General features: G+C 47.3%; 2 protein-coding genes across 2 annotated transcripts; both read right to left on the minus strand.

Moving 5' to 3' along the window:
- Positions 1-159: 159 nt before the first annotated feature.
- Positions 160-9,420, minus strand: snrnp70 (small nuclear ribonucleoprotein 70 (U1)). The gene is made up of 10 exons (XM_085269871.1): positions 9,205-9,420; positions 8,725-8,878; positions 8,574-8,636; positions 6,606-6,660; positions 6,453-6,517; positions 6,288-6,350; positions 4,455-4,536; positions 1,677-1,778; positions 1,416-1,515; positions 160-1,334 (listed from the first exon to the last, which is right to left on the minus strand). Exons 2-10 carry the CDS (start codon positions 8,869-8,871, stop codon positions 611-613), a joined length of 1,401 nt encoding a protein of 466 aa, XP_085125997.1. The 5' UTR covers positions 8,872-8,878; positions 9,205-9,420; the 3' UTR covers positions 160-610.
- A 1,969-nt stretch (positions 9,421-11,389) lies between these two features.
- scaf1 (SR-related CTD-associated factor 1) lies at positions 11,390-19,208 on the minus strand. The gene is made up of 6 exons (XM_085269870.1): positions 19,053-19,208; positions 14,601-18,106; positions 13,816-13,898; positions 13,321-13,635; positions 13,011-13,139; positions 11,390-12,192 (listed from the first exon to the last, which is right to left on the minus strand). The coding sequence occupies exons 2-6, from the start codon at positions 18,007-18,009 to the stop codon at positions 12,034-12,036; spliced, it is 4,095 nt and encodes a 1,364-aa protein (XP_085125996.1). The 5' UTR covers positions 18,010-18,106; positions 19,053-19,208; the 3' UTR covers positions 11,390-12,033.
- Positions 19,209-19,846: the final 638 nt, after the last annotated feature.

The raw sequence follows: 19,846 nt of genomic DNA on the forward strand, positions 1-19,846 counted from the left end.
CTGAAAGGCTGATAGAGCACTGCTACATGTGCTCTGGATATCCTGTAACTGGCCTTGTTGGTCTGGGGTGACAGGTTTGTAAGAACTGATCGGAGACTACGAAATAAAACATTTGGCACAGACTCATGGACAAAGGATGCAAAGTGAATGGCGTGAAACTTTCTGGCTTTAAGTCACATCTTTATTAAAATGTCCTTGCAAATATTACCAACAGCAGGAGATTAATAAAAAGGAATAAACAGAAGAGCTCATAACTGCCACAACACTACATCTTCAACCTGACAGGATGCTCATCGGGACACATTTACCAAACTCACGTGGCTGCTAGATCTGGAAATTAAAACGGCTACACCATCGACCCATTTCAAAACAAAGTTTATTTGTGTCTGTTTGTTTGTTTGTTTTTTTTTGGGGGGGGGGGGGGGAGGAGACTACAACCAAAACCATCGCTACAGTAAAATGAGAGTGTGATGTAGTGGCACACATTAGTGGGGTCATGTTGAGCGTACCATGACACCAGGTTACAGAAACAGACTGACAGGAAGGCTCTGACATCACAAAGGTCAACGAACACAGACGGTGTACGAGACGCTCCGACGGGCGCTTCGTTTCAGTACTCGTCTCCTGCAGCCTCCATCTTGTAGCCATTTTCACTGGAAACGTAGCCATCAGCTGACGGCGCAGACTGCTGGCCCGCCATCATCCCATCCTGGCTGTATTCCTCCATCTGTGGCGGCACTCCTCCATCATCCTCGTTTACCATGTCGTCTTGAGGGCCCATGTCATCTCGCAGGGAGCTGTGCCGTTCCTCTCGCCGATCGCCCCTGTCTCTCTCGCCACGCTCCCGTTTGTGCTCCCTGTCTCTGTCCCGATCTCCCCTGCGTCTGTCCCTGTCCCTGTGGCTACGCCTTCTGTCCCTGTCCCTGTCTCTACGCTCCTCTAAGCCCTCACTCGCTTCTCCCTCGTGCTCCTCCAGCATGCGCTCTCCGACCTCGGGGGCAGCTTCTCCTTGGCCGATCTCCTCCCCTCCTTCTGGCCCCTTCGCCCTGTCCCTGTCTCTTTTACGATCTCTGCTCCTGCTCCTTCTCTTCCGGTCTCGACTCCTCTCCCTGCTCCTGCTGTCTCCTCCCGATGCCGCCCCACGCTCCCTTTCGCGATCTCGACGCCGGTTACTACCACTGTTGTCCTCTGCTGCTACGATCTGTCGGTCCCTTTCTCGCTCCTGGGAACGGGTGTGGCGACGGCGTTCGCGAGATCGGGACCGGCGACGCTCTCTGTCCTTGTCCCTGTCCCGTTCACGGCTGCGTTCCCTCCGGTCTCCACGGTCACGGTCACTGTGGGCAGCACAGTTGCAATAAGTATTTACAGCAGTTTGTATTTTTACGTCAAATTACAAATGTAGAACTAAGACCCACCCCCCAAGAGGACGGTCGTCATAGCGTGACGCGTCATCTCGACCAGAGTGCTTGATGTTGACATCAGCGCCGCCTCGCCTGGTGCCACCCAGTCCACCACCTAGACAGAGAAACCACAAACATTTCTAACATGTTCATGAGAAGTCCGCTTTCTTCAGGCGAATGTTTACAGCGCCACCTTGTAAAAACAGAGGCGCTGCACATTACAGTCCCACAGTGGAGGGACGCCTAACGGCGAACAACTTAGAAAGCAGTGCTCACCTAGCCTGCGAGGACGCCACCCTTTGACAGTACGTCCTCTTTCCACGTCCACCAGGACCCTTCTGCCATCAATCTTCTTCCCGTCAGCATGCTTATAGGCGGCTGGAGAAGAGTAACGGGAAGAGGGAAGATAAAAGGTGAGGAAAGGGAGCGAGGGAATATGGCTAAGGAAACAAACAGTGCATTATTATACTGACCAGGAGCAGGCGAAGCCGACATGGCTGCTCTCTGGGCAAAAGTCGAAGGATAATGGGAGTAGACTTCCTTCCACCCGAAGAGTGATTGTTACATTACACCGTTTCTTTTACTTACTCGGGGTCCTACACCAGCTACACCAAAGAGCTGCTGTTTGATAGACTAAGGTGCTGTTTCATAAAGCTGTGGCATGTTTGGATTCACTGCTGCTAAACCTTTGTGCCACCCGCTGACACGTCTACAATAAGACTTTGTTTTCTAGAAGATTTAAATGCATCGAGCTGTTGGTAAAAAGCTGCAGCAGCTTCTGTTATTACACAAAGCTGCTTTCATTTACAGGTTTACTGAGAGCAACATACAGTAGGAACATCAGCACCTGGCAAACTGTCCACTCGTGTACCACACAATGTTATGACCCATGTTGACTGATGGAAGAACGTGCCACGGTCCAGACTAAGCTACTTGATGTGTGGAGCCAAGGCTAAAACGTTACCATCCATGAAAGGGGCCTTACCAAAACCCTCCAGACACAACATCATTTCACTGATAAGAGTTCAGAAAGGCTCAGGCCGAGCTTTAAGGCCTCACTAAAGTACCTCCACACCACGACAGTGTCACAGCACATCTACTTACCATACCCCGAACCCTTTCCCTCTTCAAGAAGGATTTTACCACCAGTCCTACTGACATGGACCACGTGGGGAAAAGGAAACGTGGAAAAATATAAAACAAAAACCCAAAACAAACAAAACTGGGCTTCTTTGCAGGACTGGCTTTATCACAACTCCAACCTACTGAGAAAGAAATGTTCCTAACACTGGCATGCCATGGATGTGTAGGCTGAGATGCATTCAGTGCGCAGATGTTATAAACTGGAATTGTAAAAACTAGCACCTGGAAACTTTGGCCCCGGGCGGTCATTTCCTGTTGCATTTACTGTCTGCTGGATACGCAGTGACAATCATTAAAGCTAAGTGAGAGCAAGACTGAGAACCACAACGGTTTGTTTGTGGCTGCGCAAAGGGGCTGATCACATGACCCCGACAAGCCTGGTTGAGGGAAGAAAACCCAAACTGGGGGGCTCATACACGACACTCGGAAACTTCAAGTGAATCATGTTAAAGATAGTCAAAGATGTTTTGCAGCCCCTGCACTAACTTATCCATTTTGTTGGGGACCCATCCTGGAACACTTATTCTTTGAGCTGACAGCACAGGAACCTCTTGATTAGCGTGTGGAGCTTCACTCTTCACTGTGATGAACAACAAGATTATCAGTAAATAAATGATGAGATTAAAGCTTTTTGGTGACAGTCTGCAGTTTGTAAGGCTGCCAAGTTAAGCATTGCAGCAATTTAGTGCTGTGCAATGAGAAAGACTGCAAACTCCACGTCACAACAAACTCCAGCTAATGCGAATGGCAGCCATTTAATCATGCGTGTGGCTCTCTCAGGCTCAGCTACCACTGCCTTCATTAACCTGAGGTGACATTTAGGACAGGCGGTCGGGTGCGTTCAATGGTAAAAGTCTGAATAAAAGCTCTTTAGGGTCTGCAAGAAGACGCTTTACCCATTGAACCCTATCCCTATGTAGGAGATGGAGGGTGGAAAAAAATCTTACCCATCATACAAACCCATTATACCAACCATATACTGAGCTGTGGTAGTAGGGTGTAGATGTATCATAACCATCATCATCTGCCAGCCAGCTCTGGCCAATAGCCATCACAGATTGGCGGCTGCAGTGGCAATGAGAACAACATACAGTTAATACACTGTTTACCCCACATTCCCCATCAGTTCATCCCCTGCTCCAACTACACAACTGTGATTCAGCAACTCTGGTCTTGAAGAGCTGATTGCACCAACATCCCAGAATGGCGTCATTGTGTTCGATGACACCATTCGACTAAAGAGACAGTATTTACTGTGGCATCGCCACCAGCTTAACGTATCTCGCTAGTGTGGAAAGGCTGAATTAATCTCACCATGACCAGGGTTGAAGACCACCGATAAAAGTTTGTAAAACGTGGGCTTTGACACATGTCTGGTAAAAAACCCATTCAATGCTTGGTGACCAGTCTGACTATGTGCTTACCATTATAGTCCAACCGGGAGAGCTGCTCTTCCACAAAGCTACAAGGCCTAACAGTTAAAAAGACAATGTGCCTTTGACAGGCAAAGATGTTCAGGCTCACAAATGAAACAGTTGACCCCGCCCCCACACACAAGATGCAAAAAAGAAAACAAGTCTTTATTGCTGAGAACGCCGTTCTTAGACCAGACTGATGACACGCAACACGCACGTTCTCTCACACGCACACACACACACGCGCACACACACGCGCACACACACACACACACACACACACACACACACACACACACACACACACACACACACACACACACACACACACACTGCAGAGCTCCAGCACTAACCAGCAGCTGGGCTCTCACTCAGCAGCAGTCACTACAGAGAAAGCTGCTGCTGTTACAAACAGAGCTGCAGAGGAGAAACGCCCTGCACACAGTATTTGGTCTTTAAGTAACATAACTATGTTTGGGTTCATATTGGTACTCACAGTGCATGTCTCTCTCATGCTCATATTCAATGAATGCAAAGCCCCGCGGCTTCCCCGTCCTCTTGTTGTAGACTATGTAAATCTGGAACAACAGTAGAAGAAAAGAATATATCACAATATAAATCATTACCGCACATGCTTCAAATTATACGGTGATATGGATTTTAGGCCATATCGTGCAGGCCTGGGCAACAGTAACTCACATCACAAGTTGTTACAACCAAAGTAAGCAGAAGAGCATCCTGAATGTGCATGCACTGACAGCAACACGCCCACCTAGGACCAGGACACGCCCCTCTGCTGATGGCTGCTTCCAGCAGGATAACACACCGTGTGATAAAGTCGATCAGTTTCTTGAACATGACAATCAGTTCATTGTGGATAAATGAGCTCTGGGTCACAGATGTGAATCCATCAGAGTGCTACTGAAACATGGAGGAGCTGGAGTTCAGCATCATGGATGTGCATGAAGGCGATACGGACTACAGTTTGAGGAATCCATGAGTTTTTCTCTTCAGGTGAACATGGAGTCCAACCTGTTACTATCAGGGTGGACCTTATTAAGTGGCTGGTGAGTTTACGCCTGAGCGACCTGCCCAGCACGTGCACATGCGTTAGCTTGTCTTCATAATAGAAGTACTGAACACATCGTCGATCTTTGATGTTCTAAAGGTGCTACTGACATCAAAGTCAGTAACAAGGCATGCTACACACACGCAACACATCCAACCACAGCTGTCCATAAAGGATGTGTAATAACGAGGAATGGGAGAAAGCTGACAGCTGCTGTATGCACAAACCAGTCCGGTCCTCAGGTGTGGTTCTGGACCAACAAACACGGACTGGTATTACGGCATCCAAACAGCCCTTTCCCACTACTACCAGCTTGGCTCAACTGGACTTTGATCATTTTCCATGACAATCGAGTACCAGCTAATGTGCGTGGGGTTGTTATAGCAACACTCGTGGTTTCACGACACAGGAGCACGTCGAGGGAACAGCATGCCCCTGCTCCGTGTAGCTCGCTGTCAGACTCGGGGACCACGGTGTGTCGTTGTCAAGACAACAGAGGTTTGGGTTTGAATGAGCTGCTCTCCTGATTCAACGACGATGAGTTCAGTTTGGCTCTCCTGTGACCAGTTTATGGTGAAATGATCACTTCTCCACTACGGCCCAGCACTGCTGCAGAGTTTAGAGATGTTTCTGTAACCAGTGCCACCAGTTTGCAAAGGTCATGAGAGAGCTCACTGGTTCTCCTCATAATGAGACGTTCCTTGTGTGACACCTCGGTAACGACACAGCTTTGTGCAGGTTGGGATTGAACGAGCTGCCGTGACTCGGCCTTCAACACTTCATTTATGCACAGCCATGATTTCAACAGATGAGCTGTTAGTGACATCTGGAGAAAAGCTCATGTCAGAGCACCTTTAGAAAGACACTGGACTTCAACTGGACACGTGTCCAGCACACGAGCCCGACAGTCAATGCAATTATTACAGCATGTGGAAAGTACTCCAATAATCAAGAGTAACATTTGTCTTCCTGTAGAAAGTGACCTGCAACCGTTTTAAAGGCTAACCTTGATATCTTTGTTGCATGACACTGATACTGTGAGACTGCAGAACAGGCTTAGCTGGATCTGGACGGCTGGAAGCGCGGCTCAAACATCCTGTTCGATTCACCATTGCTGCACAGCTACATTTGATAGTTAAGGGGCAACACACAAGTGTGCCGATGCCAGGTGTGTACTGTACGCGACAATTGAAAATAATAGTAACTGAATAAATAAGACATTAAGCACAACATTACTCAGACGGGACCGTGTAAACGTACCCGTTTGATGGGGCCGTACACTTCAAATTCTCGGCGAAGCTTGGACTCAGTGGTGTCATAATTCTGTAGAAAGAAGATATTTAGAGTTCACACAGACAGGTAACACCAAACCCAACAAACCCAAGCCCAACACACTTGGGCAGGCAGCTATTTGAATATACTAACCACTCGTGCCACAAACAGAGTCTTGAAGGCATCGCCCTGTGCGTTGGGGTCATTATGAGGGTCCCCTGATAGCATGTGAACAGAAAAGCAACATTAGGCCAAGTCACCACATCATGCAGCGTTTGCAGAGCGTGTGCCGTGTCAGGAACTTACAAAGCTTCAGCTCTGTCTCTACTACTGCTTGCCTCCTTTCAATCTTCTCTCGTCTCTACAAAAACAAAAGATTCACAGAAACGGTTAGTGCTCAGCTTTCTTAACGATCGTTGCTTTGTTCTCAGAAAACCGGACACATACAGACTTCACAGAGCTTCATCTGTTCTAGTCTCTTTCAGCATTGGATTAAATTCATTCCCACCTCTAAATTCTTCACAAAACACCCCATAAAGTTACAAGATGCCCGTTTCCACTGATCACCTGTCAGATGGTATGTCTACAGCCTGACTGGAGCCCCAGCTGTGGTAAATAAAGCGAACTGGACATTATTTGGAAAGAAACACTTTCTCTATAAAAAGGTCCCACAGCTGACAGTCCAAGTCAGAGAACACCCAAGCTGTGAAGTCCAAGGAGTTGTCCTCAGAGGCTGGATTGTAGGTGAAGGAGGCTGCAGAAAAACGTGTGCAGTATTTAAGGTCCCAAAGAGCACCGCGGCCTCCATCGTCTACACATGGACGACGTCTGGAACCACCAGCACTTCCAGAGCCGGCTGCCTGGCTGATCTGTGCAGCTGTAGTTGAGGGTCTTGATCAGGGAGAACCTGACTCTGAAAGAGCTCCAGTGTGGAAAGAAGAAGAAGAAGAACCAGATCCCACGGTGCTCAAACCCTGTGCTGTCCAGCAGTGTGGAGAGAAACTGGCCTCAAAACGGTTACAAATGATCCACAAGCATGAAGGAACAACACGAATGTGTGCAGGGATTTGTGTGTAACCTGACGACTCACAGGCGCATGCTTCAATCCATACAAATGCAGAGCATTTATCATTCCCCCTTAATAATAAAAGCTTCATATAGAAACGTGCATTCTTTTTGTCTGATGATCTGAAACATCTCAGTGTTACACCGGGACACAGCTTACATCTGTGGATCTGTGCAAAGCTAGCAGCGTGAACCTCGTGCATGCAACGTGACGTGTGCGTATGGGGCGACTCGTGCACACATATTCAAAGTTTTGTACGTGAGCAGGAGGGACGTTAGGCGTAGTTTCAGACATCGGCATGAACAGAAAGCTTATTCAGAGAAAACGATCCAGCTACTGAAGCTAAACTTCTTCTGTGGTGTGTAAATGATTGGTTTCAGGTTCGGGTAAAAGCTTTTATAAAGTAGTTTTACGTGTGCTCACACTGCTTTGCATTTGTGTGTGTGGACTGAAGCGTGTGCTTGTGAGTCCTCAAACCCCACACACATTTGTAACCTTTTGAGCCAACTTTCTCAGCTTCTCTTCAGCTTGATTCTGCTGCAGGAAAAGGTGCCGGTGCTGTGGAGGACGCCACGGTTACTCAAAGGTCCTGGAGAGGCTGCTTCTTGATCCTTCCTCGCTCTTCAGTTTGCTCACCAGCCTCTTGTCAGGCGGATGCTGCTGCTACTGCTACATTTTTCGTTTAAAAAAAAAAACAAACAAAAAACTATCCAACCACATCTGCTTCTAAGTGAGAAACTGCTCAGGCCTCGGTGCGTACTCTGGGAGCACTCTCTCTGATTTTGTGGTTAACAAGACTGGAGCAGCACAGGGTCAGTCAGTCACCTCAGATCTGAAATATGCCGCCTGCAGATGTTCTCTGGCAGCAGCTGGCTGGAAGCGTCATTGGTCAGAATCGGGAGGCGTCTGAGTCGATGAGGGACAGGAAGTGACTGAACAAACTGCTCTCCAGCACAGCTCCTCCCTCACACTGACTCCTCCTGTTCTCTATAAAGCTGTATAATGTACAGATCATTCAGTGACAGCTAAATGCTCCGGTCCTCTCTCTGTGTGGCTGTTTTCTTGGACTTACAGTGTACTGAATATTTCTGAATGTAATCTGAACTACTTTCTTACACGGTGCCAGTATTACTGTGTCTGCAAAGCTGTCAGTTCTTCGCGGTGTCATTATGGGCTGTTGTGTGCAGGAGAACAGGTTGAATACTCACCTTTCTCTCCAGCCGCTCTTCACGGGTCTCTGCTCTTGTCGGAGGCGGGGCATCTCTCGGGTCCTGGTCAGAGAAAGGAGATATTTAACAGGACTAATGCGGGACGGAAGAAGAAGGGCTAACCAAAGCGCACAGAAGACTTTACATTCACCTCGAAATGTCTGATGAACGGGGCGATCCCACTGTAGGGCTGATTGTGGTGCTTTTCGTGGGGTAACTTCACCAGCTGAGGTAGGAAAGGTATTGGGTCCCGTGGAGCAAAGAGGGCCAGGAGGTTGGGTGGTAGGAACTGCGTCATTTTTCACCTATTGCAACAACAGGGGGATCACTTCATTGACGCTTATATGCTGGTCAATCCGGGCATTAAAGCAAGCACGCGACAGCCCCAAGAGCGGAAGTTCTCGGTACATGCTAACTGTTGTCCTGATTACGACGACACTCCTACAACCATAAGGCTAGCACGCGTTTCATTTTCACCCAACATCTTCCTTAACTTACAAACAGCACGGCAACGATATCTGAAATGTACGCGCTAACAGCTTTTACTTTAAGTCCTATCGACTTGTTTAGCGCTTAATTGAGCCTTTCGAATTAGCCACCAAGCTCACTATGCTAACATGCGGAGTCTTACCTTCTCTCCTCCAGCGTTTAGCAAATTTCAGATCATGTAGCAGAAGAAGAAGCGCGAGATCAGGTAGACCAGGTCCTTTGTGACAAACTTACTTCGACTGAAGGAGATAATATACTTGGATCTATTAGTAACAAGAATCTGATCTTCAGGGTACCCACAGCGTGCAGCGGCGACAAATAGCTAACTGTGTCGAGTTCGCAAATAAAATGGCGGGATGCCGCAAAATAACGACAATTGTCGTAAAACGAATCGTTCAGGAAATGCGTTGAGTCGACATTATGATATTGTTCGGAGTGTTTATGAAGGAAAACAAAGTCAAATAGGGTGTTAATGTTTTATTAAACTTGTGTAAGCAATATATACATAAATTTCGTTTTTTAAGACCAAACCAACCCTACACTGGAAAAACGATTTAAACTTGTTGGTTAAATCTTTGACTTTAGTTAAAAAAAACTGCATTTTTGTTTACTTTTTGGAAGACTTTGATTTAGTGAGTTAATACTCTGTTAACCTTTATGATTCCGTCTTTATATCTTTATTTTCTTTGTACAAAGTTTGCTAATTGGTACGAAGTTTATATTTTCTGAATGAATAATATATGGTGCATAACTTGATTTTGCTAATAAAAAAAGTTTTGAGTCGACATTAATTTATGAAAAGAAAGACACACCCTCTGACTCTTCACAGCCTTTTGTAGCGTATGAGACAAAGCGATTGTTGTTCCAGAAAAAGTCCAAAATAACTGGATCGTTTTGGTTCCTTTGAAGATATAACCAACAAAGTCATGGATAGAGCCTGAAACGAAGCTACGACGGAATATTAGAGCTACTTTAAAAATCAAGTCAAAATATGCAGATTACAGTTGTTTCAAAACAAACCGCCAATAATTCATTTGTATTGTGCATTAATAAAATAATAACTTCACTCCCCGTCGGATTGTACAGCCCGATCCGACGGGGAGGTGTGGGAAGCGGTCGGGCGCGCCACTTCCGGCTCTGCTCTCTCCTCTCTGTCACCTTTTCTATCCCTTTGAAGAACTGAGGCTCCATAAATGCTAAAGAGGTATTATTTGTCAGTTGCAGTGAATAGAAAATAAACTGTAGGAAACTAAGCAGAAGAAAGAAGAAGAAAAATAACATTTTAACATAAACCAGTGACACTCTGGGGCCTGATCAACCCTGGCTCGGCCTCCTTGGATGAGGGTGTCTAGTAGTGATGGGATTTCCGGCTCTTTTTAGAGAATCGGCTCTTTCTTTTCGTTCTGTTGGGGACACCTAGCCTGGCACGGCACGTGCCTTCCAGATGAGCTGGAGCCGGTCAAACAGATGTGTGGTAAACGCTTCCGCCAAACCAGGAAGTAAACACTGGATATTCTGTTTGTGTGGCCACATTTAAACAGTTCGTCATTCTTGTTGCTCTTGACCAATAAAATATTAAAGTTTCCAGCCAACTACTGCCCCCTTGTGGCCAAGCGCCAAGCCTACAGGCAGCTTGACTTCATTAGGTCGGGCGCGTTTAGCTCCCATTTCATTCACGTTACATTTGTAACTTTCAGGGTTTCACATTCTTGTGTCTTTCAAATAAACTAGTAAACTAAATGAAATGGTTGTATTTCTTTTTAGCTTACGCTGGTAAGAAATGTCCAATTACACACATGAAGTTCTAGAAAATGCCACTCTTATTGGTTAAGATGATTTTAGAATTCATTTTATTCCATAACAAAGAAATGTGTTTTGGACAAATATTACACACTAATATTTGACTATTGTTGTAACATCACATCCTGTTAGTGTAGTCTGCCTGTGTCTGTTCTCTGCACAGGAATTCAACTTGGAAAATGACGTGTTAGTGGATTGTGTGTGCATTTATGTAACGAAGGTCACGTGGGACCATCGTGTAGTGTTTATTAAGAACAGCTGGGGCCAAAATAGATAAGCGATCGACACAGCTGGCCAGAGTTTGTAGTTATATACTGTCTGTTATATTATTATAGTTTAGTCTACAGGCTGTGTCCAAGTTCAGGGGCTGCAGCCTTTGAAGGACCCTGCCCAGTCTGAGGGTGGTTAAACTGGACGGTCTAGCCTGCGACGTGAGGCTCCAGCAGCAGCTACAGCTGTGGTAGACGGTCAAGAAAGTCCTGAACAGTCTCTCTATGAACAGAAACACTGACAGAGAGCAGACAAAATAAATAATACAATGTTTACCAGTGTTAAGCAACATTTATAGTGTGTTGGTCATTTTATAAAGAGACTGAGTATAACTGTCAGTCTCAGTAACATGCACAGAATACACAATAAAAGAAGTGAGAAATCAGCAGTGACCAACAGCCTACAAGCTGCCTGTAAAGACACAGGGACGCAGTACTTCTGTTTAGTATTGTTTAACTCCTTTGGGTGTGCAGCTGGGTATCACGTCTCCTCTCAGTCTGGATGTTGATATAAAGGAGAGGAGAAACATTTAATTCAATACTATTAAAAAAGGTCCTGTAATTAGTCCCACCATTGAGACACTTCTAACAAATCCAACCAACAAAAACTAAGAACTAGCCCCTTGACAAAGGTAGGATTTATTGCAGGGTTCAATCTGGGACTGAATTAGCTCACGAGTGTCTAGACAGGATCTACTTACTGAACCTTGAGTTCATGATACATTTGGAAAGGAATATTTACAACATGATTACAGCGATGAGGATACATACTTCTACATGAAAGTATAGACAAGGGAAGGTACGGAAACAATAAAATTAGGCAATGACAATCAGCGAACTGCTCACGTATTGAGTAGATTGTGGCAAAGGTGGAACATCCCCCCCCACCCAAAAGTCTTGTATTAGGCAGAGGGATGCAGGGCTCCTGGCTCCCTGTCATCCCTTTCTTCCTCGTCCATTTTGCGCCCGTGTTTACGGAAGTATTTGTAGCGCTGAACATACAGCTTCACAAGGTTGCTGACTTTGACTGGGTTGATTTCTCCAGTGCGGCTGTGGCAGATCTAAGACAAAGACACAGTGTGATTAAACAGTAACAACTCAGAACACAAGTACAGAGCTTCATTTATGGACGCACAGATCAGACATTTTGACTAGATGCTGGTCCAATCCCATCATAAAAGCTCCAATGAAAGAGCAGGACGATCCACTCAGGTGCACTGAGTGGCAGCTGATAGCTAGCATAGCAAAGAGAAAGCTAACAGTAGAGGGTCAGCAGTTACCAAGTACTCCATGCCCGTGACACCAACAGCGTTCCTTTGTGTGTCTGCAGAGTGTGACTGTGTTCATGTGAGGCTGCATGAATGAAATGCACACATGGTGAGTCTTTGTTCTTACGTTCTCTGGACGAGCTGCCATCGTGCTTTTACTGCTCGTGATTAAAAAACCTGATGCAACCTTATTTCACCTCACCTTTCTCTGGCCACTGAGGACATGTGTGCAGGTGTGTGCTTATAGGAAAATCAGAAGAATAGACTCGTGCCAGTGTGGATGAATACAAGCTGATCTGAGACTAATGCAAATAAACTATGCTAATAATGTCAATATTCATATATTAGTCTTAATTATTCTTAATTCATATTATTTTACTGATAAATACCAATTCACTAAATGTACATTATTGCATTTATTTGTTAATGTAGTACACAAAGGTACCAGGCTCTCAGTGGAAACATCCATAGTTTTATTGTAGAAATGCTGCATGTTGCAGCCACACTGTCAACTTGACGCTGCTGTAGCGACAAAGTGCAAAGTCATCATGAGCCATGTGATATATAAGACAGTGCTACGTGTGTGGTTGGATTTGTGTGTGAAGGCTCACCTTATGCACTGCTTTCCTGAGGATGTCTTTGTATTCTTCCTTGTTGATGTCTTTGCGTTGGTAGTAAGGCTTGATCGCCAGCTTGACCTCCTCTACTGCCCGCTCCTGTGTATGCAGCTTCTTTAGGTACTGTGCAATTCAGGTAAGAATCATGTTAAATAAAGGAACCCACACAAACAACACAGCAAATACAAAAAGGCCACAGCTAAACCCAGGGGGTGAAGCAGGACCACTGCTAAGCCCCGTCCCACCAGCACAGGCTTGTTCAGCCTGGAGGGCACACTGCTCTCATCAGGAAGTTCAAGTTTACCTTATCCGGGTCTTTGCTCTCATTGTCCCATCCAGTGTCACTAGAACTCCCAGACACACCTGTCATCCCCACAGGTACGATGGAGGGTGGAGTCTGAGCGCATCCACCAGCTAATGACGGGTGCAGATGTGAAGGTGGGGTTTTAGTGCAGCTAACCAATGGGAGGGAGCCGTGCAGAATGAACTGGGCTGGGCTCAGTCCAGGAGGTGGGGGGAGAGAGGGAGGGGGAGGAATTTGTAAGGATGAAGAGGAAGAGGACGCCGAGGGAGTGAGAACATGCTGCTGGGACTGGTTCTGATTGGCCTGTGAGAGCATCTGCACGTGAGAAAGGAGACAAACGAGTCGACGGTCATTCAAACAACAACAGGATCATCATTTCAAAAAGGCTGCACACAGCAAGGTCCCACTCTAGCACAGTGTGTGTGAGTGGCCTCCTAAGAACGTGCGCTAAAATGTTCCTCCCCACTGCAGATGAATGAAGCTCCACTGAGTCACCTGGCTGGTTGCTTGAATGAACTCTTGTGCTTTGGCTCTGCTGGCAATATTGGCCTCTTCCATTTTGAAGAGCAGAGCAGTCACTGTGAGAAACAACAGACTGTTTAGGGAAACAGACTGACAAACACACACAATCATGTTTTATAACAGGGCAGCATGATCTTTAAAACTATAGATGCATTCATATGATTGTCTAAAAGATTAAAACAGTGCTGCACAGCCCGTGCTGCCCTCGGACACAAACTGTACTGTCAGTCTACACTTTACCAGAAGCCTGGAAAATACTCCGACAGCGACCAGCAACATGTGGAAAATTTGAACCTGTCCTAAGTTTACCCCCCGTCCCTTCTGATAGGTTGTCCCATGAAGGAAAGAAGTGCTGCTGCTGTCAAAGCTCTTCTGGTCGCCTCTTTGCTGCCACTGTGTCACACATGCTCCCTCATGCACACATCTACTTTGATTAATCTGTAAGTTACTGTCAAATGTCCAACAGCATTAAAAAAGTGTTCTGATGATGTTTAAGTGCAAAGGTGAGTGAAATGCTGGCGCAGTAACTCTTCATTTTCTCCACAACACTAAGAACTACTTCAGTAATCTCATACACTTAGGTCGATGTGAAGAAATGCTAGTAACAGCAAAACCCTGTCAGTGACAACCTGGTTCAAATAGGAGAGACCATGTGACCCAACTCTGCACCCACTAAATGCCCAGCTGTGCACACTACTAACAGTTTAGTCTCTGCATTTGAATAATGTGCCTTCTCTGCATAGGGAGAGTCAACTTACATGCTAAGACACCTCCGGTTGTGCAGTCCACCCCAGTCTGGAGACTCCAAGGAAGAGTGGGTGCAGGAGCTGGAGGGGGAGGAGGCGGCGGCTTACCAGCAGATGAAGAGGACACAGATGAGGATGGGTCAGAAGAAGACAGAGGTAGAGCCAGGGAAGGGAGACCACAGACGGTTGAGGACAAGGAAGAAGGCGAGCCCAGAGATTTTGACAGATCATCCTGACTTGGCAGCTTGGCCGTGGGCGGGGCGCTGCTGAGACCAGCTCCTTGTGAGGGGGCCAGGTTGGAAGGACTGGATGCTGGTTGTGTAGGACTCGGCTGTTTTGGACAGTCCTCAGTTAAGAAAGAAGGATCTGGAGTCTTACAGCTGCTGTCTACAGTTTGAGAGTCTGGTGAAGACTCCCTGGTGTCCCGCAACGATGGTGCAACAGGTGGCGGAGGGGTCTGAGGAGGTGACGAGGATGGTGGGAGCACACTAGTGGAGGAGGATGTGGAGGAGGAGGAAGAGCAGGGTGCGGGGCCAGCTTGGCCAATATGTGGACTGACCGACTTGCTCGCTTCTCCAACGCCTGACTGAACATCTAAGGAGACACCCCCACCCCAGGCTTCGGACATGACTTTAGTTTGGCTGCTGCCTCCGGCGGCCAACCCCGCTGCTTCGGCCTTTTCTCTCGTCTTCTTGGCCAGGCGGCGGCGCCGCTTTGTTACCAGAGAGGATGAAGGGGAGGAAGCTGAGGAGGAAGTGGATGTAATGGAGCTGGGTTTTGCTTTCTTGGATTTCAGTCCTGCAGGACCGGTCAGCGATGATGGCGGTGCGGATAGACCGCTGCGTTTTCCCATACTGACCAGGTCTTTACTCCGCCCACCCAGTGACAGTGGTTCTGAACAAGGTTTCAGAAAAGGTGACCTGCTTTCATTGTCCCTGCAGAACACAACTGCAATTGAGCCACCCACCACAGACCCCCCAGTACTGCCTGCTGCACCACCTGGGCCGAGAAGGTCCATGTTCAGTTTTCCAGAGCCAACCGAAGACCCCGTGGTACTGCTTACGCCTTCGCGCACCAGAACCGACACTTTAGACTGAAGCTTACCTTTCTGACTAGCACCACCTTCTTTCTTGGACTTCCCAGAGCGACTCGTGTCTTTTCTGCTCTCCTTGTCCCGATCTTTGTCTTTTTTGATCTTCCTGGTTCGCTTTGCTGATGGGAAGCCAGGGGAAACAGAGGCAGATCCGGAAGAGACCATCAGTGAAGAGAGGCATTTGCTTTTGGTTGTACTGGCAGGAGCCGAAGCTTCAGAGCGGGCAATTTTCTTTAATGTGCGAGATTTCTTTTTGGGTTCATGTCCAGTCTTGGGCGTAGCTGCAGCTTTAGGGCTGGGGACGGGAGCCTCTGGAGGCAGAGCAGCAGGGGGCGTGTCCTCCAAAGATGGGTAGTCTGAGTCTAAAGCTTCACCATCCAAAGACAACACATCAATCTCCAGTTTGTCTGAATAGCGGTCTGACTCATAGCTGTGATACCTGGGAGGCGAGAGCGACTGCGATCGGCTCTGACAACTGCCTTGTTTCCCTGCCTCTCCAGCTGAATGCCATTTTCTCTTCTTTTTACAGGGCTTGTCGGAGTCCTTTGTGGCTCTTCCAGGAGAGGATGGGGTAAGTCTCGGAGACCCGGGAACGGTGGTGGTCGTAGTGGTGGTTGTGACCGTAATGGTTCGCTTAATAGCGAAGAGGTCAGACCCACTGAGGTCTTGGATGGACGGAGGTATGACGGGACGACCGTCTCGTCTCCTATCCCTGTCACGTTCCCTTTCTCTGTTGCCTTCTCTCTTTTCTCTGCTTCTTTTGGACCGCTCTGAAATGCCTCGCTCTCTGCTCCTTGAATGATGTTTTCCCTTCCTTTCCTTCTCCCTCTTTCTGGAGCTAAAATCTTCATCCCGTCCATCTCGCCTGTGGCTACTGATGCGATTGTGTTCCCTCCCTCTGTCGGTGTCTCTGTCCCGATCTCCAGTCCGGCTCCGGTGTTTATCCCTTTCCCTCTCTTTGTGCCTTTCTTCAGACAGGCTGGAAAGCGACCATCTGGTGTGGCCATCTCTTCTTGAAGAATTGCAGGACCGTGAAGTCTCTGGGCTGCTGTGCCATCTTTTCTTCCTCTTCCGACTGCTGCTCCTGCTGCTCCTTCTGCCTTTATCCTCTTTGCCCATCTTTTGCGCCTTTTTCTTGTTCGACTCCTGAGCCCACTCTTTGCCTTTCCTTCTCTTTTTTCTTCTAATCTCCTTTTCTCCGTCTTTTCTATCTTTGCTTTTTTGCTGGCTGTGGCCCTTGGAGCTTTTGGAGGACTTGCAGCACTTGCCACCCTGATCTTCAGGAGGCGTTAAAGGGGACGAGGATGTAGAGGTTGGAGGATGAGAAGGAGGCGGTGGTGGTGGTGGTGGCGGCGGCTGGGGAGAGCAGGGTGAAGAAGCAGGAAAGGAGAGATATCGTTCCTTCCTTCTGCTGACCAGCTTCCTTCTCAGATCCTCTACTCCTACCACAGGCTCATCCTTGAGCTCGCTGTCTACTTCCCAGCTGCCCTCTGTGCAAACGGACACAAAGCCATCCCCATCTAGCACTCGGAAGATTCGCTCTGGCTTTGACCCAAAGAAGGAGATGCTGGGAGAACTCAGGGGGAGGGTTTCCTCTACAGGTCTCTTACTGCTCCCATCTCTTTCAATGGCTCCAACTATCTCGCCCTCCTCTATCTCAGAGTGATCTGAATCAGCTTTCATGGTGCTACAGTCCACCCTCCTCCTCAGAGGGAGCTGAGTGCTCAGACAGGCGCTTGGAAGGTCAGTGAAGGTGTCCGTGGAATCTGGAGGTTCCTCCACCTTCTCCTTTTCTTCTCTTATAGTGTTTCTCTTCAGTACCCTTGCTTTGCCACTCTCATCATCAACATCTGACGCTGGGGAACCCGTGGGGTCAAAAGGATCGTATTTCTCCCCTTCCCCCACCTCCTTCATCTCAGTTCCTTCTTTTGCTCCATTATTTGGATTGAAAGGATTGTACATCACCCTTTTCCTCTCCTGTTTTTCACAGTCAGCACTTTGTTGCATTAAAGTGTGAGGCAAACAGTCTGAGGAAGCAGTACTGCATGTAGGTTTGGAGAGAGACTGCGTAGCTATAGAGGCAGAGCTGGAGGAAACCCTGGCTCTCTCTGTTCCATTGAATTGGCTTTTTACATGGCTGGGATAAACTGATGTGTTGGCACATATAGAGGAGGATGTAGACAATGGAGAAGATGGACCGGTTGAAGGAGATGATGCAGAAAACGAAGTTGAGTAGGAAGGAGGGCTCTTTGAGGTCTCTTCAACTCCACCTGGGGAAGAGAAGGCCCTAGGCCTCCTTCTGAAGCCTGATGCCAAAGTCAAGTCCATGAGCCAGAAATACTGGTGGGTCAGAAAGTGAGGGAAGTAATACTGAGACACCTAGGGCGTGGCAGGTCACACCAGAAAACAGGGCTCAGGAACCAACCTTGCAGGAAGAAAAGAACATGTGTCACTTTACGTTACAATATAATCCACGTGGAAAGGCTCCCTGGAGAGCCTACGATCCTGACACATGATGAATATCATGGAGGATCCTCAGACTGTTTCTACAGTTGTGTTGTCAGAGTGAGGGCATGTCTTCAGTACAGAGAAACTAAGAAAAGACTGACTGAACAAATTTGAATGATATTATTGTTACAAAGAGCTAAATATGCATCTGCAGTCGGGACTCGGTTTGGAGTCCAGTCATATGAAACAGAAGACCCGAGCCAGTCTGAGGGGTCCGCCGAGCCCCACTGCGCTCTCACCAGGGTGAGCTGAGAGACGGCTGAAGGCAGCCGGAGGAGGAGTGGACCCCACACCGGATCAACAGACACATTTTTCAGTCCACGCTCACTGAACACAATCATTAAAAACTGCGCAGCACATGACTGCGTCTCTGTTGTTTACACGGTGGATTACACGTTACCGTCGTTCTCCTTCTGTTGGGATGCTTACGTGATTTCTGAGTTGTAAAAGAAGAGAACAATATATTTAGCTTCCATATCAGGGACTCACTTCTCAGTGCTTGTCACAGATAGCATTATCATTAGCTTTCCGTGGCGCGTTGGTTGCTTTACAAAACATCTGTCCGCCTTGCGTTTTGACCATTAGCTTCATTATGTGTAATGCGGATTTGTCAGCGGTCGCACACTCGATTGATTATCAGACGCTAAAAATGTCTGGCGGCAGATTTTCAGTTACCCATGCAGCTAATTAGCTTAGCGCAGCTAGCAAGGAGAGCAGTATGTTGATGGGTTCCCTTCATGCCGGTCGCCTTCTGTCTCAGGCCAAAGCCACCGCTTCACATCTACTGGCTGTTACTTTGTCAGACATTCAGTCAAACCACGAAATTAGACATATGCTGCTTTTTGTGGTGTTTAAATACGTACCAGGGTTTAAAACGGGTCTGTTCCACCAGTCACCGCCATCTTCCCTCCCGTGAAACCGGACGACAAAGAATGATGGGAAACGGAGTGAATATCAGGTGGTGCGAAAGAGCCGCACACGTCATTAAAGTTGCCTTTGAGGTGCCGTGCTCGCGACACTGTTACACATTTTAACAGAACTACAAAGTGGCTTTTTAAAAAGTGTCTCTTTGTAACAACTAATTCATTTCTGCTGTGACTGGTTTACAGACAGCTGTCTGAAGTCTGCTGCCTAAACCCGGACTTATACTTCACTTCACTTCTACTTACTGCTCCCCAGGTAAAAACACCTGTTACTAAAGAAAGGAGACCGTAGCTGTTCAGCACATCCAGGCTCAGCTGGCTTTGAACATCACCCGTCCACCCAGTGTCTGTCCCAGCTGCCATAGAGCCCGGACAGGCCATCTACCTGCTGCAGGGCTAACACTCATATGTACACTTGTGATGATGACCATGCATGTTTTTGGACTGCAATAGCACAGTGGCGTGAACAGAAAGAACCCACACAGACATAAGAACTTGCTGTCCAGTATGGCCACAGCAGTGCGGGGAGGTTTTTTCCTCATATCTTTAGAATATAATTTCACATGAAAAAACTTTTTTAAATACTAACCTTGCTGCCTTTTCTTAGGATTGTTTCTCCTTTTAGCTCTTCAGTAAAACACGCATTGCTGTGACATGACAAACAAACATGTTCGTATTAAACGCACAGGTCAGTTGTTGGGTTGGTGCAGGAACAAATGAGAGAAGTGTTGGGT

This window comes from Mchenga conophoros, linkage group LG4 (assembly GCF_057382185.1).
Source record: "Mchenga conophoros isolate Kocher_MC1m ecotype Shallow Benthic linkage group LG4, M_conophoros_male_GT1.1, whole genome shotgun sequence".
In the NCBI taxonomy this organism is placed as follows: domain Eukaryota; kingdom Metazoa; phylum Chordata; class Actinopteri; order Cichliformes; family Cichlidae; genus Mchenga; species Mchenga conophoros.